Source organism: Rissa tridactyla, chromosome 9 (assembly GCF_028500815.1).
Source record: "Rissa tridactyla isolate bRisTri1 chromosome 9, bRisTri1.patW.cur.20221130, whole genome shotgun sequence".
NCBI lineage: Eukaryota > Metazoa > Chordata > Aves > Charadriiformes > Laridae > Rissa > Rissa tridactyla.
In genome coordinates, this window is record NC_071474.1 from 40,915,862 (window position 1) to 40,940,548 (window position 24,687).

General features: G+C 40.0%; 1 protein-coding gene across 2 annotated transcripts in view; it reads right to left on the reverse strand.

The window, feature by feature from the left end:
- AFF2 (ALF transcription elongation factor 2) overlaps positions 1-24,687 on the reverse strand; it is a 347,591-nt gene that overhangs the window by 131,904 nt on the left and 191,000 nt on the right. For both annotated transcript variants that reach the window (XM_054214075.1, XM_054214074.1), the window contains exons 5-7: positions 7,255-7,341; positions 4,474-4,510; positions 4,172-4,223 (exon numbers count right to left, since the gene is read on the reverse strand). In XM_054214075.1, the coding sequence (XP_054070050.1) occupies positions 4,172-4,223; positions 4,474-4,510; positions 7,255-7,341 (176 nt within the window). The remainder of the gene's footprint in view (positions 1-4,171; positions 4,224-4,473; positions 4,511-7,254; positions 7,342-24,687) is intronic.

Genomic DNA, 24,687 nt, shown 5'->3' on the forward strand with positions numbered 1-24,687 from the left:
GATACGTATGAAAAGTAGTTAGATGTCAAGAAGCACATTTCCATTTTCAAACAGGCTTCCATCAAGTATTATGATAATCTTTGGGATTAGAAAAGTACTGGTATTTACTGACATTTTTTTAGAACTGTGAAGTGAAATCCTGGCCCAACTGAAACCAGTGGTGAGCCCCCTTTGAAAAATCCTTGCTGAAATATCACATAAAGTTTCAGCTGCTTGTTTTGGTTTTGAGCCCACGGTATTTACTTGTTCTCTAGCCCCCCCACAGGTTGTGTATCATTAAGTATGATGGATAACAAAAACTCTACAAAGATAAAATAAGTTGGTTTTGTCTGATCCATAAAAATTTGCTGCTCTAAGTTTTTAATGGTTTCCGGTAGTTCACTGAGCCCATGAGAAGGGCCTTTTAATACTGTATTAATAGAGTAAGTATAGGAAGTAATTTTGTGACAGGGGAAGAATACCATTATGATTACATTCTTCTTTTTAGCTGGGCTTTTATGGAAACTACCCAAGACTACTCTGCGGCATGATTTTGAAACACAGGATGTGCTTGATTAAAAAGGTTCTGGGTAGTTTCCAATTGGACAGAGGCCAAATGCTAACAACCAAAACAGAACAAAAGGACTGGATGTCTGAGGATGACATACTTGTAGTGGTAATTATATAACAGAAACCTAAGTCGCGAGCTGAGTTTGTACCCTCAAATTCATGGAAGTTGACAGAAAATCCTTCTCAGTGCAATTGGTTGCACCTTATCTGTTCCTGCTTACTATGCTTCATAATAAACTAATCAGAGTAGACTGGCTGAAAACTGACTGCACAATACCCAGTGGAGATTTAGGGTGAATTTGACATTTAAAAAAAGGGGAAGCCAAGTGCCGAAGTTTTACATAGCCTGATTTCAGCTATAAAAATTCACCACGGTATACACACACATCAGTGTTCAAAATTTCATTTTCAAGATTTTTGAGTAGAAATTAGGGTCTGAGGTTAGCTATACGTACACATACTCATGTACAACACAGGAGCAGAATTTAGACACAATCCCAACTACTCTGCCTTCTATTTTACCTGCTGCAAAGCATTAGGGATTGGGTTTCTCCAGCATGTGGGTGTAATAAGTTGTTTCTTTAGATCTGTATATTCTTATACATTGAAATAGTATAAAAAGGATGAAATACGTATTTCAGAAAGCTTTACTTAGACAAGAAGCCATGCATCTTGCATCCCTCTACAAAAGCAAGATGTTAGTCATTTCATCTACCTTGCAGTATGTTGCCTCCATTCTTCCCCCTAGAAGCACGCACCTGAAAGGTAACCTTGCAAAGATCATACATCTCTGGTCTGTTCTTCTATGACGCCAATGTTTCTACACATGAAGGTGCCTCCAGCCTGGCTACTGGAGCAGAATACAGCATCGTGAAGGCAAAGTATCTTTGCTGTGCATGCATTGCTCAAGTAGTCACGGTATAACTCAGCGATATGGTGAATGCGAGCACATTACTACCAATTCCTATGGATTTATAACAAGCCAATGGAATCTATAAGACTGTCACTAGGACCAATGTAAATGGAAAAAACAACTTAAGTTTCACTTGAATTGCACGTAAACTGACAGAAGTTGGGGATTACCTACAAATATGTCCAGGATAAAAGGTCTCTAACAAAGCATACAGATGAACAAACCCAAATTCAGTCAGATTTGATCAAACTGAAATACAGATAACAGATCCCATTGACAAAACATATAAAGAACTGGTGGGAGATACAGTTTTGAAGTCAGTAAGACCATGCTGTGCGGTTGACAGTGCAGCAAGAAATGTTACTGGGGATAAGCCGGACTGTAATTTCACTCTTACACTCCAATATCCCTGAAACTGACTCATGTTAGGAAGATTAAATCCTTCTTAATACAATGGCAATCTGATAAACACTATATTATTAAAATACACAATGACTGCAGAAGCTGTCAATCTACCGGGGTTTATTTGGATCACACTATCCAGCTCTACTTGATACCATTACATCTTTCTGCCCCACTCTCTGCTTTAATTTTATTATATCCTCAAGTACTGCAATTCCCAGTGAAAGTGGCGGCAACTGCACACGCAGATCTAAAGAAACAAATTGGCCTCGTAATACCATGTCTCACAGTGGACTGCCTTCTAACCTCCCAAAGCCCTATGGAAATTCTTAGAAGCTGCCTTAACAATTTTTCTGCAGTAAAAGAGAAAAAGTGATAGTAATGGGTTAGCTGATCTTCATTTAGAAGCTAAAAATAAAAGTAGCTTTATTGCAGCTCTGATCTCTCATGTGTAAAATCTATCACCTACCATAAGAAGGCAGTTCATTGCAGCAGAAATCTGATTGATAGTACTGGAACTTTAGATCAAGCAGCAGAACAGAGAGCAACTGGTTCATAAAATGTACTCAGTGTCTTCAGGTTTTATATCAGGCTTCCTATAGAGAGCTTTGGTCCCATTAAATGCACTATATACCACTGAGCTCTGAAGCACTGTTCTTCTGAAATTCAGCTTATAACTATAAACCATGATTGACAAGTCTATTACTGTTGGTTACAAACTATTGGAATATTGTATTTTATGGTACACTCACTAAAATATTTTTTCACAGTGGAATCCAAATACACTTGCTTTAGGAGAAAAATCATTTTAAGATGTAATAATATTTTTTTACTTTTTTTTTTTTTTTTTTTTTTTTTTTACTATGGAATGTACTCGATGTTTGGTTTGGATCACTTAGGTGTTCTGAAACATGACTGCACCCATTCTGTTACCAAAAACAGTGGGTATAGTTGGCTAGATTCTTTAAAAAAACCAAGCTATTACTGAAAGTCAAATAGCAAAGGGCAAAAACTAATTTGTTACTAAGTTTCATAAATAAATGATATTCATGTGAATGAATCTATCTATCATTAGCATGCCTATCCAATTCTCATTCAATCTGAAGAAAAAACCATTTCATTTTAGAATTGAGCTAGTCATTTAACCATAATTTTGCAAAGCTTTACTCAACACACTATTGGAATGAGTACTCCCCTGACTTGAGTTTATGAGTAAAGAACTGGACCTTCAGAGCCTGGTACCTTGAGGGATTCGGCACCCACACCTAGTCAAGTCCAACATCTCTTATGTGGTCACAGACAAATCACTGAACTCCAACAAGTCCTCTCCTGTAGGCAAACTTGCACTAAGAATCAATATATTTAAATTCTTTTAAAAAAACTATGTAGGTACCTCTAAATTGATTTTTCTTTCCCTGTAGGGATTTACTTAAAATTGTGTCCTTAGTAGATTAAGGAGAACACTAGGATAATTTTGAAGTAATTTTAAATGAAAATGTTGTATTTGCACAAAGACCAGTGAGGCTAGTGCTGTTCTGCATTCAATAGCTGAAAACACTTGAACACTAAAAAAAAAAAGCAGCTTGGAACGGAAATCATACCCACACGTTTTCATAAGTATAAAACCAAAAAAATACTTTTCAAAGCTATTATTTAATTCCTGTTTGCAAATTATTTTGAGATCCTGGGGTAAAAGTAAAAAGCCATTTCAGTCTCAACTCACGGCTACATTATTGCAGCCTTACACCAGAGAAGCACCAAAGAAAAATGGTTTAACACAATGGAGAATTAGCTCTTCCACAATTTTCAACTGTCATATTTATAGATCATCTGTGATTTTCAGCTGTTTCAAAGTGTATGAAACTCAAGACCAGCTTTTCAACACCAGCCAGTAGAATCATTTCGTATGATGTGTTTTACTCTCTCTCACTGTATGAATGTTAAAATTCCTGCATCATCTGTTCATTGGGTTGCATTTCCTATTGTAAGAGGCTTAGTATCTGATGAGAGAAGCATAAAAGTGATTTAATTTTGGCAAGCCGTACAACTAAAATCAGCATTATTTCTGCTTAATAAACTCATCTTTCACACATACCTCTGTTAGCTAATGCTTAAAAAGAAGAAACAGTAATAAGCACTGAAAACATAAAACTGGTTTTATGGCTAATTTTTAAGGACTACTGAGAATACCTGAACACCAGGACAAGATTATGAGCAGAGCTAGGTTTTAGTTACCTTTGGAGAGATAAACTCATTCTTTATGATAAATTTAAAATGAGATTTAAAGCTGGAAATAATAATACTTACGACTTTTGTGGCACTGACTTTGTTGCAACTTTCCCTGCTGGATCACTCCACTCTGCAAACAAAGGAAACACATTTTCAAATGTCAAAAGATTACTGTAGAATTAAAATGCACCCAAAGCTGTCAGCCCATCTAATTATACTTGGTTTCACAACATGCCACAATGCATAACATGTAATAAAAAATGGAACTGATCTGCTTTAGCACCATAGAAATTAATTTTTTAGCCTTTGTTTTAATGATGTCAAGCAGGAAAAAAAAATACCCAACCCTGACTGTTAGGACTAGGGTGATAAAGACCTACTTTGTACATTGTATCCTGAGGTCAGATGTTGGGAGTCCTACAAAGAAGAACACACAAAACGTCAGCATTAGTTAAATAAAATGAAGAAGGTAAGATATATCTTAGCTTGCTAGATTAAGGGCACCGGCATTACACAAACAGGGAAGGAGATGGTACAGGGAAGGGAGCATGTAATTGTTAACGCAGCACCAGTGACATTAGTTTAAAAAAACATTAACTGTGGAGACACAGCACCACTGAGGGACCCTTTCACAGTTCAGACAAGTGCTTGTCCTCAGCTGCTGTAAATCTACATACCCCTTTATGGAGACACTGCACAGATTTATACCCGCAGTGGTCCTAGCCTTTTCCAGGCTTGGCCATGGAAGTGTGTATGAGACATCTATGATGTACAATTTAGACCGCAGCATGGACGCAGCTATGCATTAAATTCAGCACCACTGCCTTTCTTGTTTTGATCTCGCTGCTTGGAAATGCAGTAACCTTTTATTGGTAGTCACTGCTTTTATTTGGACTGTGACACACAGGATTTGATAAAGACGCAGGGAGCAGATCTTCACCTGACGGAAATTGGTTCAAATCCAATGAAATCAATGGAAGTGCAACAACTCTACACCAGCAAAGAATCTGGCTTGTGACACTGAGCATGCTAATGCTGGGATTCTTGTTGGCTCACGATAACTAAGCTGCTTCCTGCATGTCACAGAGTTCTCTTGCTTGGTTTTTCTCTAGGCTTTATAGTCCACAGTGATTGTAATCAGCTTTCCTTCCAAGCAGAGTTTGATCATTTGAAATTAAGGTGTTATTTACAACTTCATCTTACAGCCAGGCACTACTTTGCTGGAAGTGTTAGTTCTGTAGGATGTTAAAGTCATTAAAGCCCTCACTGCACTTCCTCTTAGGGCATTATTAGTTCCTAATATTATACTGTGCTGTCAGTCAGTCCCTTGTGAAGTAAATCATGCCCTAAGAGTAAACATGGCACTTTAAATTTGAATGTCAAAGGGATAAATTGTTCCGATAAGTTCCGCCTTTTTTATCACACTTTTTTATATACGTTTCTCATGAGAATACTTTTTTTTTAAATAGTTACATTGAGAACTTCTAATAGTGCCTGTCTCTGGTTTATATGGCTGCACAATCTAGCCACATTGTGTCTACGATCTATAATTTGGCTAGCTATAATTGATTTAATGTGATGTTCTGAAGAGACATTTCTGTTTTATTTTTTAAAGTAAAACTAGCAAACTTGGAAATATTTACATGCTTGCCCATTTCCTGAAATGCTATCTCAAAAAAAATCTAATTTGTATTTTGTATCGAAGTGATATGGTCAAGGATTTTGGCATCAACATTTAATGTGCCCAGAAATTAACTTTGATGTGGGTCTTAAAAGTTCAAAGCAAACTTAATACAAACAGAAAAGCAAACCAAAATTTTAGCTTCTCTGAACCTGTGCTTATACTGCTACCGATGGAGACAGGGGCAGTCTGCAGGACGTAGACCAGTTTCTGCAGGGCCCATCAAAAACAGAGCGCTAAATTAAGGAGGGTATAAATTGCAAAAAATACAGCTTCCAGTGGGCAAACCCCTCTACTGTCACTTACTGCATTCACACAGGTCAGACTCCACTGTCACCTAAATGGTTTCAACTGACTTTAACCCAATTTGCAATGAGGATTATACTCTTGTATGATTATGACTTCTGATGCTTAACGCTGCAGCAGTTAACTCTAGCGACATTGGCAGTGCTGGAGCAGTAACAATCACATTCCATTAAAATAAGGCATTCTGGGCGCTGGCTTTGTTTTTTTAAGGAGCCACAGATACTGCTAATCTCATATGATTTCCAATTAAGTATGGCGGCTGCATTTCAGACAGGGGAGTATCTGCCAAACAGATAAAATCATCAAGAGGAAAATCACATTCCAGCTTCTAAAACAGGATATGATTGCTTGAACCATAATGTCAAACAGTATCAGTTTTGTAAGCTATTTTCCAAGGTCCCGCCTTTAGAAAGAAACTTTTGTGTAGCTCCATGTCAGACTGGCGTAGATTTCGCACCCGCGGGAAGTTCTCCCCTTCCCCAGACATCATCAGCTCCCAGTTGTTCAGGTCCCAGCAAAAGATACCTCCAGCCCTGGGTATGAGCTCTATCTCTAACAGTGCGAACAGAATCATAGCTAGAAGGCAACAATGGAATTCGGGCTGTTCAAATCATACAGTTTAACAATTCGCTGAGTGATAGGTGAACTGCTGGTACTCTCCAGGCATCTGTTTTTGACGTGGCAAGTGCTGAGCGCGTGCTTTTAATAAGGCCAATACTGAGGATCGCATTGCGCAACGTTGTGTGCCCTTGGAGTGTGCACACAGACAGAGGCCACAGCACTGTTCACATGCAGGAACATTTTAAGTCACCATAATTTGACCATGCAGCCTAAACCTCATCATGCAATCAATCACTAAGTAGGAACAAATGACCATCTCAGCCACTGCACTGCAGAAATAATAATGGAAGAAAAACAAACAAAATATATTGTACTTGATGTAAAAAGACTCATATAACAACAGAGAAAAAGTTCACCTTGCCTCAGTTGTAGCAACTTCTGCAGCTTTAAATAAGCAGTCCTACTAGTAACAACAGTCTGATTGGGAATTTCCAACTAAAAATAGTCTTAGAAATTTTTGAAAATGGAACCAATTACAAAAATAAACTCTCCAGCGAAGAACACTCAACAGAACAGAATGTTAATCAGGTCACTGGTAATACCCTACTTGTACCTTGCTTGGGATAGAAAACTTGGTCTGCTCAGCCTTGCCAGGAGTGTGAATAGCAGTAAGAGGAGGAGGCCAGGAATGGGTCATCTCCTAGGGAAGAAAAAAAAAAAAGGTTTTTGAAAACAAATTCATGTACATGAAGAAGAAAGAGAGGAAAAAATGATGATGTATTCTCCACTGAGTCTGGAGATGCTTAAAGCAAGCATCAGCACCCATCCTTATGTGGTAGATGAACACCTCAACTGCCCAACAGGCAGCAGTTCCTGGGAACAAGGGTGAGGACAGGTTTATGGTCAGAGGAGGGGGGAAAAATCAGTAGAATAGAGAAACTGCAAAAGTGTTGTTTTAGGCAGAGCTTGTAAGTGCCCTTCTAATGAGTGTGTTTTATGGTAGATGTTGCTCCATGCTCTCTTATCTTTGCTTTTAATTTAATAAATATTCAGAGAGGCAGTAATACTTGTCTTTGGCAATCTGTTGTATCTCTGTGTTGGTTGTTTTTCTTTGCCTACAAAGCACAGAAATGACTCTTTCTTGAGACAAGGGAGACAAAGAGCAAAAGAGGGTCTGATCTAGGAAATTTTGCATGCAACGGCCATAATCCTGACTGCAGTAAACTAAACTTCCCAGCTGCCATTTCACACTGGTCAAGCCCAGGGCCAGTCACTACAAAGCTCATGAACACACAAGTTTCTGTAGGTAACATGACAACCACTGCAAATGTTCCACAAATAAAAATATAATATAATACAATTAATTAAAGAAAATATAACTGTTGTCAAAAGGGCAGTGTGGTTGGGTGCATTTGGGCTGAAGACATGGCCCGGGTGGCTACAGCTAGATGCTAATGAAGATACAGCCAGCGAGTTGCAGGTCTCCAGTCCGACAAATCACGTGTCATACAGGAGGTTAGGAGAGAGAAAGGAAAGCTATGCACCATGGTCCTCAGTCAAGGGGACAGGCAGACATGTAAACTTCCCCCAAGCACCTGTTAGGCACTGGTATTTTATTGAAGCCCATCAAATTTCCACCTTTAGCACTGCTGCTATTGCAGCAAGGTCTGGCTGAGCCCCGCAAGGGACAGAGCCCAGGAATGATTTCTACGGAGAGAAGCCCTCCCCTGGTCCTGGTGGAAGCAGGAGGGCAGGGCTGGTCTGGCAGCTCGGCCTCGCTGGGCTCCTTCATTCTGCTTCCACCCGTGCAGCGCACCATGGACACGCTTGTGGCTTATCTAAAGGGCCACACAGCTACAGAGCCTGCAGCCTGGGGCCAAGCTTTGCCAGTTCCTTGTGTAGAGGACTCAGGGACAGGCGAGGGTGCAGATGTCTCTGCACTGCTGGAAGACCTTTTGGGTTTCTGGCGGTGGAGCTCAGGGCCTGTTTTCATTGCACAAAGCCCTGGCAGTGGCCATGAGGAGGAAAGAGGCAGCTCGTGAGGAGCTCATCCCTCCCCGTGGGTGAGGCTGTGGCAGCTCAGTGCAATGACGAGAAGTACGCTGTTATATTGCACGCATTGTTTGACCTCTGCACAGAGGAAAGCAGAAAAAGATTTAAACATCCAGTGAACTTTTCCGTGAGATAATATAATCCAAATCCTGCATGCCTCTGCCAAATCCTATGCCATAGAAGTTGCTTTGTGGCAAATCTCCTCATAGCAAAATGATGAAACGGAGACTTTATCACATAATTAAAAGAGGGACAGGCAGCTGAACTGAAGGCAGAAATGAAGCATATTCTAGAACTGCAATTACAGGCTTGACCTCAGTCTGTTCCTGCCCACGCTGGACAGAGAGCCTAGGATTCATGGGAAGATGATGCCAGCAAACTTCAGAATATTCACTGTCAAAATGCATCTAGTGTCCACTGCGTACCACTTGGCGGGCTGAAGTGTAAGCGAATCTAGTCATCTCCCTGTTAGGAGACACCTGAACATAAAAGAGTGGGGAAAAGGAAAAGTGAGTCTGCTACTATTTGGGGAAATTCAATTACAAGGTAAGAAATCCTGATTCCACTGAGGTCAGAGGCAAAAGGCAAAAGTCAACTTCAGCGAGGTTAGGACTATCCGGTCCATGTGTTTACAGAGTGACCTTGTGAGCGTCAAAGTCTATTACAATGGTACCAGCTAGCTACATTGAGGCATTTCACTTCAATTATCACTGCAATAAAAATTATTGGATAGAAAATTCCAGATAGGATCACACATGGAAAACAACACAAGTAATTAAACCCCAGCATATAAGCAAACACTCTGTGTGGAAGTGGTGAGGAAGTATATAGTTACTTAAAGAAACATACCTACATCTGCCTATGGACAAGTGCCACTGCACTGTTGACCAAAGAGCCTGGAATGATCATAGAGGAAGTTTTGACTTTATTCATCTGAAAAATGTCACATCAAAATGTATGGGCAGCAGCCCCACACCGACAGCGGCACAGCTGCATATCACGCTCATGCAGAGCACTACCGAGCTGCAGAATGACATGCAAAAATGGCACTGTGCTCTTTGCAGTGACAGGTCAAAACCTCAGCCCCACATCCTGCAGAGATGGGACCATCTGCGTAACCCTCTCCTACTCTGCTCCTTAAGCACATGCACAGTACTTTGGAGAATCAGAAGAAAGCACGCCATTTGTTTAATTATTCACTGGACTTCACCATTCTTTGCTATGCCCTAAATTCTTTTGGCGGTTTCTCATCTTTAAATACACGCTAAGCTCTATTTTGTTTAATTTGTGAAATCTGATATATCTACCTTCTAATATGTTATGACTATAAAGAACCACGCAGACAGTGTGTGTCTTGTATATGCATCCATTAAGATGTATATATAAACATCTTAGTTTGTAAATACCTGGGAAAGTAGGCAGGGAATTGCATACTTTTTTCTTTATTTTTCCCAGGAAAAATTAAAAAACTTTAATCAATCCAAATTTGGAAGTATTTAGAAATTCCTGGATGTAACAATAATAAAACCGAGCATATGAAATGCTTTAAAGAGGAATTTAATGGAAACAAAGTAATCCCACAAAATTGAGTTAGGATTTATTTTCACATGGTTTGGACTTAAAATAATTCCAAAATCATGTTAACTGTTGGAGCGGGTAGATGGCTGCTATGGAAGCATGCATTTTTTTATAGACCTGGAGATTAAATGAGAAAGTAAACCTGCACAGTTTGTTGGCTTAAAAGTCACTGTGGTCCTCTGATGTAGTAACATCAAGCATCCTCCTTTCTGAAAATTATTTAAACATTGTTTTAATTGACTCCATGTGCTTTATTTATTAGAGCTAGGCACGCTCGTCTCTTCAGCTAAGTCTGCTTCTTTCAGCTATAAAAGCCCTCAGGTAAGTAACCAAGAAGGACACACGCAGATGCGATCTAATGAATCACCAAAAATACAACTACTCCAAGCAAACTTTTTAAGGGCTGCAGAGGTACAAGGCCAAATCACGATTTAAATGGAAGGAGAGGATTGGGGAAGGATTTAAACTTGCAAGTTTCTAAGGAAAAGGTCAGAGCAAGAGAACTGAGTACAGGGGATATGGGGCAGATGGTAAATAGCTTTACAAAACCAGTCCCTAAAATAATAGCCGCCTTCAAGATTTACTTCTTTTCTCTGCATTTCATTTCTCCATCATTTCCTTCTTGTTCAAAAGAAAGTGCGCTGTGTTTTTAAATACAGATAAAAACACTGAGCCAGGCTCTAAGAGGTCATGATGGAAAAAAGCAGGCAGGCTGTGTACTCTGCGTCCCTACTGAGGCAGCTTCCCTTCCTACAGCGCACTCTAAACTGTTTAGCCTGATCTAATTTGAAGCCTCCCAAGATATAGGGCTCATGCTACTTCCCTTGGGAGAATTGAGGGGAGACATGAGAACAGTCTTCAATTACAGAAAGAGCTGTTGCTAAAGGAGAGAATAATCTGTTCTCCAGTTTTATGGTGGATATGAACTTAAACTGCAGCCGGTTAGACATAAGAAAAAGCTCTCTAATGGTAAGGACCGTGCAGCACTGGAACAGATTGCTCAGGGCACTACACAGACTCCATCTTTGGAGGAACACACTTAAGAACAGATTAGCACACATCCGTCAGGAATGGCTTAGGCAGAATTGATTCCTGCATTGGGACAGGGACGTGTAGTAGACGATCTAAGACCCTTCCCAGCTCTTCTTCTTGTTCTGTAGTTTGATAGATCTCTGTTGGCCAAACATCACCCTTACTGCCTCTCTTGTGGATAGCAGATCCACAAAAAGGCAGAAGAAGAAAGCAACAATCCTGGTGCCTTTCTTCTGTGGCATTAAGAGTCCACAAAGGCAGTTTCAGGACCGACACTGTGCCCACATCATTAGAGGGCAGCCAGAGGAGCAGGAGGAGGAGCAGCTCTGCACACATTGCTAGCAATAAATGCAATCTGAGGCCACCGCCGCTACACAGATCCTATCTGTGGTATTCTGTCAACTGCCCTTCTCAGTCCTTTCAACTCTTAGCTAAATCTGCTGCTTTAAACTTTCTCCAATTTTTGGTTACACAGTATGTTAAAGTTGCATTCAGAAAAAATTAATATATGATGAATAGATGTTCTAGGGTTATTACAAACTTGATGTTATAGCTGGTGCTAAGCAACCTACTGCCTCGATGGAGTAAAGATAACCAAGCGTTTTACCATTTATTAAAGCCTCTATTAATGATTTATTAATGTTTTATTAACTATTTATCAATGCAACCTTAATAAAAAGCATGTCTTTTTTCACAGTATCTTTCTGGTTTCTGCATTTATACAAACTTTATCAAACCCTCTCTGCTAGGAAGCCAGTAATGCATGAGGGGCAGCCACATGCTATGTGTGTGATGCATACTGAATTAAAAAACATCTCAACGCGTTTCATCTTTGGGGAAAAGGTGAAGGAAAGAATGAAGATATAGATATATATTTATACATGTACAAGCAAATGACACCAAAGCCTAAAGGAACACAAAGGCAATAAAACTACGGGCTATTTCTCATTCATATTCCTTAGGAAGGAATGGGAAATTTGCACGAGCACAAGGGAATATCCTGACCAGTAATGTGGCCTGCTTTATACCGGGCCAAAGGCTTCCTGAGGAAAGGATTTTGATACATTGTCAGTATTGACAGGGACATGATAGATAAATTCATGGATATGCATTTGATTTTCATGGTTCAGCACTTAAAAAAATTCTCATCATCAGAGGGATACCGCATCTTTTTTCCTGTAAGGGGGAAGGAAAAAAGAAAAAAAGACTTCAGTGATGGCCTGATGGCTTCCAAGAGCAAGTCAGCTTTCCTGGTATGAATGTTAAGGCAGGAAACTTTTTACTCATGCAAATGTTTTGGCAAATTTATTACCAGTGGCGAGGGCTCAGTACATATTTTTGGAGGAACAATGTGGCAGCATCTGCAATGATGCCTGTGTCATACTAGAATTTATCTTGCTACTGTACCAAAAACTACTAGAAAGCCATTTGGAAATACAGTGCATACACACATGAGTTCATTACTGAAAAGCCAGAGTTTACCCTACAAAAAGCAATCATTTCCCTGACCATAATCTAAAAACACAGCGTTCACCTTGTGGGTTTTATCAATGACAACAAATAAGTTCCCTTTGCCCAACTGGGGAATGGGATGCATTCCATATCCTCCCATGGTAAATTAATATTCCTTTCCATATTAACAAGAAGGGGAAGGACAGACAAAAGTGATATTCAGTGAAAATGAATACAGAAAGTGCTTTAGAAGCCAGTAACGGTTGACTAAAAACCTTACAACATATGTTTTTCTTTCCCACTTTGTTAACATTTGGAAATCCATAAAGAAAGTGACAGCAATATGGACATTTTCTGTTGAGCTTCTCAATGCTCTCTGACTCACGTTTACCTCACAGTTTTCAATATATTTTCCTCATACTGTAGCTTCTATAACTAATAACAGTCATATTCTTTGCTTAGAGCATTTAGAAGACAATAAAAAAAAAAGCAAAACATGATTGATGTACTTACTGCTCTAACCAATCTTGTGTATGTGAAGAAAAACAACGCTCCATTACAGTGAGAAGGTATCTCAGTTCAAGAGGCTGTTTTAGGGGGAGAGTAATGAAGCTACACCACATGAACCCACCACCGGATTTCCAATTTAACAAGTCCGACACAATCCTAAAAGTAACCACAGCCTACATAATAGTGTGTCTACACTGCCAAATGATTTAGCTCCCTGCTGGGTTCCTGGGCCCCAAATGGTCCATGCTGTGCATATAATGGCTCATTCCCAAGGCTCCTCTGTGAAATAGGTTGGATACTTCTCTCCAAGGTAGATCAGGATCATTTTCTTCATCATCCACCTCAGGAAGATTATATGGTCAAAACCTGTCCTGAATGTGGCTCACACTGCCCAGGACAGTCCTTCAATTCAACCCCAATCAAGTTTTGTGCCATCGAGCACCTTCTCACACGTTCTTGGCATTTTCAGGAACATGCAGCACAACTCCCTAAAGGCCCTACCACAGAAACATCATGGTGATGAACTGCAACAAAACAAGAGGTCTGTAGCAGCTGTATCCCTACTCTTGTTGGGTTTAGGTTGTCTGTATGAGTAAAGTGCAGGAAGGACATGGGGGGGTTCACAGAACATAATCAGCAAAGTAGAATCACGGATTGTAAAAAATGAAGCAGCACCTTACAGGAAGCACACAGGAGAGCTCTCTTAAGTTTTATATGATGAGACAGATTAAGAGTTCTGTGGAAAAGGGATGCCTGAGAAATCGTGAAGTCAAAGGTAGATGCATCCTACATATACGATTGCCTCTCTGACCCATGCTGCCTTGTCTCAGACCATTCCCTAAGCTTTCCAGTGAATGTCCAGGAGATGAGCAGAAGCCGGTGTTGTCTTTGTGTCAAGCCATGAGCCTTCAGAGTCCAAAGACAGGCATATACTGACCAGGAAGAACACAACTGAGGTAACTCCACTTCCCATCCAAGAGAGGCAGGAGGCATCTTCTCTACTTGGAGAATATGTGGGGTTTGTTAAGGATAGGCCAGAAAGGCTGCATGCAAGGAAAGGATGATCAAAGCTTTGAAGTTTTGCCAAGCACATGTGAGATGCTGGGCCATGTGAGGTATTTGTATTTCCATATTACTGTTCTTCTGGACAGACCTACTGATGGGTCAGGAACATGGAACTGCCACAATGGGTCAGACCTGAGGTCCTGCTCGTCTGGGATGCTGCTGGGCAGTGGCTGGTGCTGTGTCTTTCACAGAGCACTTCAAGAACACCAGAGCAATCACGAGGGTAAAATCCTGAACCTCCATACTTCCTAATCCTAAACTGTACTGTGATCATATCTGGTTAATACTGCATCCAGAACTGGATATTTAGTTAACACCAGTTTGAGAGTCCTAAAAGTTAATGATACACCCAGAAATATTCAGATACTTGCAGTCAGATGTACTAAACCCACTTCCAGAAAGCTAGGCATCCTTCATCTGTCACTCTCGGTAACCTAACTAATGACTTTGTTGCCCAATGCACAGTACCAGAGTCTTGCTGTGGACAGTATGGCCAATGCAATACCTCCTGTTCTTGGCAGCTTCTCATGCCCACCGCAATGCACAGTCATATCCCATTGATTTTATTTATTCAAAATGATACTTGTTGGTAACCATCTCCAGGGATGGCACATCTAATTTTCATGAGGGCCCCAAGAGATAGGAAGTATGCATTGAACTGTTAAACACAACATAACATCCTGGCAGTACAACAGTATAATATAAACAAAGGCACAATAAGTAATAAAAAGCTAATTCTTTCAAAAGTTACTAATACCAACATATAATTTCATCTCTGCAATTTAAAAAACATTGGCAACATTTCTCCAAGTAAATAAGCAACTGTGTTTTGAAACTATTCACTGCTGGCACTTGTTTAAGGGAATCTGGTAATTTGTTCCATCCATCCTGAACTTCACAAGCAAAAAAGCATGTCTTGAATCGCCTGTTTTCTTCTCTGAAACTTAGGGTTCACACCAAGAGGAGAGCAGAACTATAATTTACAGTTACAAAACAAGACTGCACCTACCCTGAGGCACTCCACTGTGCACATTTATACAATACATTACACCATCTCCTTTACATTGCCAGATGCAATCAATTCATGGCTTTTTTCATACAAAATACAACAGTGAATTATGTAGTCACATGACAAGACCTTATCCATGTAATTTCTTACAAAATGCATTTACTTTCTGGAGCCACTGATGCCAAAGTAATGAAAAAAAATATCTCCAAATTCAATATCAGGCAAAATTAAATTACTAAACTAAAAAACTTCTCGTTCTGTAGGCTTAGCACTGAAACTATTTAAATTTTACATTGTGCACTAAGTTTTAGACCCATGTAACCAGCTTATAACCCACATCCTGACAGTATGATGAAACTGAGTCTAAAAATCATCAGGAATTTGAAAGCATCAACTTGTGCCAGAAGACACTAGCTTTAGCCTTAAAACAGCAGCATCAATTATCTGAAATAGCGTATAGGGGGAAATTAAGAAACCAGGTTAGGCAACCTAAATTTGAGTTTAAAGCTGAATTCTTTTGCATAAGCCATGATTTGCTTTCATTAACATTGGACTCCAAATTGTTACTCATCAAATACAAAGAAATGAAGCTACCACACACTGCTGTACAATACACATTGAAATCTTTTACAAAAGCTGGTTTTTTGCCTTCAAAACCGAGACGCTGCCAGATCTCTTTTATTTCGCCTACCACACAAGCAGTATTGCAGCATGGGTTTTCCTGAGTGGGTGTGCCAGGGTAGCATTTCTTTTTAATGCTGAGTGTTTCCCTCTTACATAGTCTCCTCAACACCCCAACTGTAATGCCATTAAAACAGTGGTCTGAGGCTGAGGCAAAGACAGAGTGAACACCTAGAAAAGCTCAAACCTGCCCATACCGAAGCTGTCCTTTTTCACCATTACCTTTTCTTCATCTATGTGATGGTCACCCCACTATGTGTCCCAGTTGAAAACTTGCTTCTCCCTTAGTGTATGAAGAATGCACTCTCCCCTACAGAGTATGATTATCTTCCCAGTGCCTACATCAGAGACTATGAATGCTTTGAGGGCAAAGACTGTCTCAATTTTTGTCTTATGCAATGCCTAGGGCAGTGGTGGAACTTCTGACTATTGGCTGGAAAGTGGGAACAGTGAATATTGGCTGGAAAATCCTGGGTGGACAACATAGCCAGCTTGATCAGCATTCAGCGAGCCCTGGATGGACAGAAAACTTCCAACTAAAGCCTGATCATTGGATCCTCTAATTTGGCACCCTGTTTTTTCATATGCTTAAAAGTTTAGCATGTTTGCCAAAAAATATACCATGGGCTCTGGCCTGTAACAGAGAGGGAGAGTCCTTGCTGCCTCTCACGCTCAACCCTCTAATTCTCTTCTCTTAGAGAAAGACCTAAGCAGCCACCTGAAAACTTATCATGTGACCTGGCATTTATTATAGCAATTTTAGCCTTTGGAAAAGAAGAAACATTTCAGTCTGGATTTCCTTTTCCTCATTTGTGCCTTGAAGCAGGTCTGTTCCTGCATCTGCGTGTCCTGTAAATCATGCCAGCCCTTCCCTTTGATCCGCTCCTGCTAAGCTAACAGGTGTAGGAAAAATGAATGGATGTTATAGAAGATGTTTTGATACAACATATACTTTTTTGGCATGTCAGCCTTACCCACATAAGCCAGCTTAAAGAGTAAAGAAAACCAAAGCCAAAACATGCTGAGGTCTTTTTTGATCTCCCCTAAGGTATGGAGCCTTCAGAGTATTTCTGGTAGACAGATTCCCACTGTCACATGCATGCATTTGATTCCTCATTTCCCAGCTCGTTCTTTCTCACAAAGCTAATAAGTCTGAGGTTGGAAACATTAAATACTCAGAACTGCCACTAAGACGTATGACTTGAGGATGCTTGGTCCCACACAGAGCAGCCCTAACGTCTGAAATCAGCATGTTCAGACTATACGCCAGATTAATATATCCTCCTCCCATGCCTGCATTTTTTAAAACCTTCTGACAACAAACTCATTGAAACAAACTAACCCCTAAAAACAGGGCTGAAAAAGGGCGAAGTCCATAACCTTCCTGTCTCCAAACACTACACTACTTTTTTTTTTCCCACAGGAAAACCAGTGAATAGGACACAAAAGCCACAGCACTAAAATGCAGTTAAGTTTGTTGCTCCAGCATTTAAAAATTATGTATCTACATTACTAGACGATGACATGTACTGGCTTTGTTGCTTCTAGATAGACAAAAAGGAACAGCAAACTGTTCATTAGTAATAGTTTATCAGGGGTCATATGAGCAATCTGGAACAAACTTGGAGCAAGCCCAAGAAAAGACCACCCAGTAGACCCACGGTTGCTAGTTAGCTCTAAGCAGTTAGTGCTATTTGCAACTCCAGCTGGTGTCAAACACTGACAATTACCAGTTATCATACAAAGACGAACTAGAATAAACCTGCCAAAGAACACTTTTTTCTTTTTTTTTTTTTTTTTCTTCAGCACAAAGTGCAATGCATTATCACGTTCAAGCAATCACCAAAAGGAGTTGTTGATCTCGCTTTGCTGGAGAGATACAAAGGCTAGATGCAGTAACACGCCATTCTTTTTGAAGGGTGACTTGTGTTATAAGTGAAAGACACTACAGAATGACAATGCTGCTGCAAAAGGAGATAGAATGATACATTTAGTCAAATTCCCAGTCTAAGCCTTTTCAAAAGCACAAGCAGTTAGTATAACATTCCTTAGGGTTCCTGTATCCTTTCAAACATGATAGCTTTCTTGTAGTTTACACTTATCATATTAAGAAAAATGGTAATGAGGAGATCATGACAACTTCTTTTAAAAGCAACAATGACTCAATTGCCAAGGAAAAAAGGAGTGATAACTATTTTCATGGAAAGAAGCCTCCAGTGAACGCCTCACTCTTGAAGCTGTGTTCTTTGTTTTTGTCTGAACTCAGGAACGACAAGGGGCTGCTCTTCAAAAAAATCAGAGCACCAGTTTTCATTTGATTGGCGCAACACTCCCTTTTCAGATAAACTGGCAGCTCAGACCTCTTATTGAAAAGATTAGGGACTCAAGAGGTTAGAAATGATAAAATACTGGAATAAGTGGGAAGGGATTAATTGGCTTGATTTAAAAAAAAAAATAAAAAAAATCACTCCTGGTAATGTTCCCCTACAAACCAAACACCAAGTCTTTTTTCTGAGGCTCAGAAGAATATTTTTAAAGGTTACTGTATCTTGGGGTACCCAAAAAACCATACTCTCTAGGAGGATACACTCATGGCAAAGAAATTAATGGACTACAAAGCCCAAAGGGGACTTTAACACTCAATGCTCGTGCAATAAATTCCATCAGAAGATCTCAAAGCATTCCCCCCAAGAGATCAGTCGCACCATTTCCAGCTTGGCTGCAAAGGTGAAACTTTGCCCATGCCTTAAATCACCCACTCAACCAGCAAAAAATGCAATGTGCACTACCCTGCCCTTTCTTTTTTTTTCCCATTAGCAATCCATGCAAGTCTCCCAAGTCCATGTGTATCCATGTTGTTCCTGTTTCACCCTGCAAAGTACTAGTAAGCAGTATTTCCACCTCCGCCCCAAAAATATTTGCTTAGACTTTGCATGGAAATTTTGGAATAAAGGAAATAGCTAAACAAGAGCTGTAAGCTGTTGAGAACAGGGTTTCTAGTGACACCCACACCAGAGCCCTCACCCGAGGAGCCCTGGGAGGCAATACAGTAACACTTGCAGCAGGTAGAATAAACAGCGCATGCAGAATGTTGAACAAATATAGATTCAGGCACTTAGGGCTGAAGTTCAGATTCATGTTTGTAGTCAGTTTTCATCTCTTGCCTCTGAGCAATGGTCAACAAACACCTCAATGCCTTGAACTAATAAAACCATCTTCCTTTCTAATGCTACGGCCTGACATTTTCTTCAGCTGACTTCTGCAAGGCTGAGTGCCTGTATGAATGCTTTTAAATCAAATAGAAATGTGAGAAATTCCTTGGAAAAAAAAAAAAAAAAAAAAAAGAAAAGCATTCTGGTCAGATTTTCTAGCTATCCAAAGAAACTGTTACACGGCTGACATAAATCAATGTGGCAGGATCTACAGGCTAATTAAACAAATGTGACAATTTTACTATGACAATTTGAAAATGCTCAAAAGTGCCTCCCATCCACAGTGTGCATTCTTCTCAAATGCGTATTAAAACCCATGTACTGTATTAAGAAATTGAAAGGAACTTACATATTCAATAAAAAACACAATTATAAGAACAATTTGAAATATATGGCTAAAATAGATTGGAAGTTCATAAGGTTTCTCAGAACATTAAATTCAATGACACGCTTTCTTTAAAGAAATGTTAGAAATTCTCTACAGAAATAGATAAGCCACAGTATGTAGTATAATTTTAAATATCTGATTGGGCCTTCCTTTGGCGCAATTATAACACCAATAATTCCAGCTGAGGACCTCAATGCATTTTGCTAGCAACTAATTTAACTTCGCAGCGCAATGGCAGTGTGGGTGAGGCTCCATTTCCCCATTTCATAGTAGGAGACACTGTGGAGTGAAGGGGCATCTTAAGGTTATACAGGACGATTAAAGGCAGGATGTTTTATCTGAGTCTATGAATTCAAACATTTATTGAGAGAACGTTCAAAGAGATGAGGAGATGGGCCATATCAGTCTTTTACTGGCAGCTGTGAAATGGTGTATTCTGAAGAGACTGACAGCTGAAACAATCTCCACAGGTAAGAAGGAAGACACCTTCAGAAAGAACTCCACTGACTATCCTGCATGACAGTCTTAAAGCCTACAGATCATTGACAAGTAGCAAAGACATAACTTGCCCCCACAAAATGGTGGCTTCCAGAACTATTCTCCCTATAGGCTATGGAATAACTTGAATTTAAGACAGATGATGACTGCAAGACTACCTTCCCATGTAAGGCTGGTTTCACAAACCCCATGGAGGCTGGCAAGGCTGGGAGTGTGTCATCACATGACTCCTCCAAAGGAACCATCCACCTGCTTGTCCGGGGGTCTCTCAGGAAGAAATACTTCTTGGCCCATAACTCAGTTGGTTTCTGCATTCTCCCTTCAAGATTAAGAGATTAGGAGTGGCCTGGGTTAAATTTAGACTGCAGTACATGAAGAAAATGTCAACAAATATTCCTGGTATCTTCTGTAACAGAACACTTTCCTCTGAGAGTAACAACGAGATTCCAAGTTCTAACTTTGGGTTTACTCCAGGTGTCATCTTTGTGCTGTTTTCTTTACTTTCCTTCTAAGACCACAAGAGCAGTGAAGCATCAAAGGTTGCAACGTGCTATAGTTCAACATATAGTTGCATATATGCAACATATAGTTTAAGCAGAGAAACTGAGCATGCCTCAAGTATCTGCCCCTTTTTGGTCCATTTTTTTCCCCATCTATCTGGTTCTTTCCTTACACATATTTTTTTAGCCATCAGCCAATTTTTTAGGCTTTGATTGTCATGGCCAGCTGAAACTTCAGAGGAGAATTTCAAAGAGGAGAGTTCTTGATACTCTTTCTGAAGTTTCTTTTAGTTACATCTTTCAGCCCTGTCTTCCCTTAGATGCTACAAGTCTGTTTAGCCTTTTCCTAGCTCTTGTTTCTCTTGACTAACAACATATGGCCAGCTTACCCTTCATGGGTTCCATCAGCTTCTTCAGCAGTGCTGACTTATGGGGAGGCTTCCCATCAGGACTTACAACCTGCAACACATGCCCTCAGGGCTGCAAAAACCGAGCCCTTCCCTTTTGTGAGATAGAGCCACAGAAGATGCTATGGACTTTGTCATTTCAAACCAGAATTGCTTCTAAAGCATGCATTCATTTCAGAAAGCCTAACTCGATTTTAATATGTTTTCAATGTCTTCATTCTATGCCTAAAGCAATTTGTTATGTAGAGTACACATTATTAATCTACTTAAATGAAAGGTAACATTGCTAGCAGTTTAAACACTCAATGCCCATATTTAACCATGCTTCATTTTGACAGGACAAGATGAAATAACAGAAATGATTAATCTGAGACCAGAAGAATATTCTACTACCTACATTTCAAATTAGGACTAGATTTTTTTCTTTAATACTTTGGCAGTAAGATGTGTAAGTGGAGTATAGGAGCTTCAGATGGCTTTTCTGCTTGACCACACTGTGTACTGTGCCAGGAGTTGTTACCAGTCATTTTGGAATCGGCAGCAGTACTCCAGAACAGGCACACAACAGACTCTGAAGTTCCTAATCATGTTTTTATACAACATAAATTTGTGCAGCCTCCATGGTCCTTAAGGGAGGATACCTGGTACAGCTAGAGCCAAACACTACACTAACAGTATAGAAATGTTTAAAATTTTCCATTGAGTTCAGCACTTGGGGCCTTTTTTGTTCATGGGAGCATACAAAAGGTCAAAGTTGATCTGACATCCCAGATTCCTTGGGTCTGTTTTCTCTCACACTTTCACTCAAAGATAAGGGAGTTACTCTTTATTTACAATGATGAAAAGGGACGGGAAGTCAGGTCCCACGGGTCTGCAAATCTGGAACAGGAATCTTAGTTTTATGATACTCTCCACTCAACTACAAGATCCCATCAACTTGTTTTCCCACATTCTTTGTCTCTTTCACTTCCAGTTATTTCTCGAACTACAAAACTTAGAGGTATTCAAATAACTAGTATATGAAGTGACCAAAACTTTTAAGTTCCACAGAGGGTGCACCTGATATTCCACAGAAGTTGCAAAACTTACTACTTTTCCCTCCAAGACAATGACTTTGCTTCAACTACTTTCTTCTTTGAACTGGCTTTTTAAAAAACTATTTTGTATATTCTCATAAAATACCATTATTTTTATCATAAGAGAGTACTGAATCAGTGAAGATGCCGACCATGTAACATGTTGCAATAAATAGTGGATCATTTCTGAGGTGACTGTCAATGAGGAAGAGAAACTAAAAGCGGTCGTTTTGGTAAAAACAGATGCTGAAGAGCTTAGAAAACAGGTAAGAATTAACACTTTTCCATTTAGTCATTCATTTCTCATGAGAGTGTTTTCATTCTCTTCAGGAGCAGTAATAAGTGTCCCAACTCTTGCGATGTCAGCTCACTTTACAGTAATTTTAGTTGCAATGGGAAATCTGGCAATGATAGCAGAATTATATAATACTACTGAAATCAGCAACATTTCCATTTGGCAGTAGAAAAATATATGTTAAAATATTATGGTTAAGGAGATAAGAAAACAGAATTGAACAGGGAGTTTGCAATAGGTGCACTGCAATCTCTCCTTTCCTGAATACCTTTTGTAATCTTTTTTTATTGTTACAGTGTAGACAGGCTGCAACAGACCCACATAATGATCAGATTTTACATTTCAAAGTTCTTCACTAAATAATTTCTTTAATGCTGCTACAAAATAAAACCTTTATTTGATAAATGTGCCCGCAGGCTGGAATCAGACCTTGCTTGTCTGTCCTGACAAAGGTCTAATCTTTTGCTGCCTTACATCTTGAAGAGGCATTTATCCCTCTAACAGGCAGGTGCAAAACACCACCTTTCGAATACAGGAAACACTGCACACCCACATGCATTTGTCAGATCAGACAGTCAACCTTTTCTCCCCGTCACCTCCCCAACAGCATGAAGTCTGCTTTGCGTTGCTCTGGCAGCTCAAAGCAGATTTATAGTATATATCTACATCACAAGTGAACTCCTCTCATACCTAACCTGTGCCATGCCAGCAGTGCAACGGCGGCCCAAAAAACCAACCACGAAAGCTAAGTACTTGAGCACTGACTCATGCCAACCTCCGACTGAGCTAGCGTAAAGTTAGCTCTGAGTCTTCACATTATGTACCTTTGAGTTAATATAGACAGCTTTGGGGCAATGCCCCTGAAGTGTCTTTCTCATGGGTGGCACCATAATGTTGTCACTGCAAAGGTGAATGGCCAAAAATTTGAATACTCCTGTTCTGCTGTGTGCGGGTGTAACTCACAGTGGCCAAGGTGAGCCTCCGTGTTAAAGGTCTGGACACAAGGCTGCATTCTCCAACTCCCAAAGAGCCTTTTGCACTTCAAGCCTACACCAGGCTGCCCTCAAATGATTCCAACGATTGACCTCACTGTGCCTGTGTGTAATCAGACGGGCAATGCACAAAATGCCGGGAAAAGCATTTCTGCTTTTCTTCTGAGCTTCCTGGAATTGTTGCTAAATGCTTGTGGTGGCACCGAGATGAGAATTGAGCTGATCACCTACCAAACCAGGAATGAACTGTTCTCGAAGAACTACTTGGCATTTCCATTTTCTGGAGTGAGACCACATCTAGAGAGTCATCAGAGCGAAGTTGCTGCTTTTATGTATACCTGAAGTAATGCAGGGGTAACTCCTTTTTATTTAATAACAGCAGCAGCAACGTAAAGTGGAGCTGCTGCCAATTTATACCAGTGTGGGAGGAAGAAGAATTCAATGAACTCAAATGAGATCAGAGGTCAGTGGAATTACCCCTTGATTTATTTTGATGTGAGAGCAGAAACTGGTTCTGCCTCCATTGAGAAAATGCTGATAAAAAGCTGAAAATGCAACGGCATGGAAATTGCTAAGAAATTAATTGGTTTTATCCGTCCAAATCTTCATGTACATAAGCAAAGTCTAAAGGAAAAAAACCAACCACCCTACAGTTGTAACACGTCGCCTTTTTCAAAGCAGGCTATTACCCGTTCCTTACACGCTTCCAAAGGCTGCACGCCAGACGAGGGACAAAGGCCGCAGATACACATTTACACGTGGGTTAACTTTTCAATCCATTTTTTCATTTCAATAGAAATAATAAATCACCTTATCCTGGAGAAAGAAGCAGCTTGACACAAAACATACGGTGCTGGGCTATTTTTATAGCACACCTAAGACATATAGGGATTCATTTATTTACTCAGCTATTTAAAAGTGGCTACTCTTACTCATTCTCTGGACAGCTAAATGCCAGGTTGCTAAGTTACTGTTACTTGACATCATCTCCTCCCCAAAGTGTTCCCACATTTGACAGGTTCACATGATTTACTAGGCCAGTCAGCTCGTTATTCACTTGTCCAATGACGTCTGGATAATCATTTTAAATTCACATCATGTCCTCCCCAGCAAGCCCCCAGATTCCACATGAAAATATTTAAACTGCCTGTCAGCTACTAAGTGCATTTGTAACCACACTGGACAGCATACCTGTATTTTTCAAATTACAATTATTATAATTAGGTTTAGCATCGTTCTTCAATGTTGGTTTGTATTTTAGAAGAGAAAACAATTACTGAGGGGCAAATAATGGGCTAT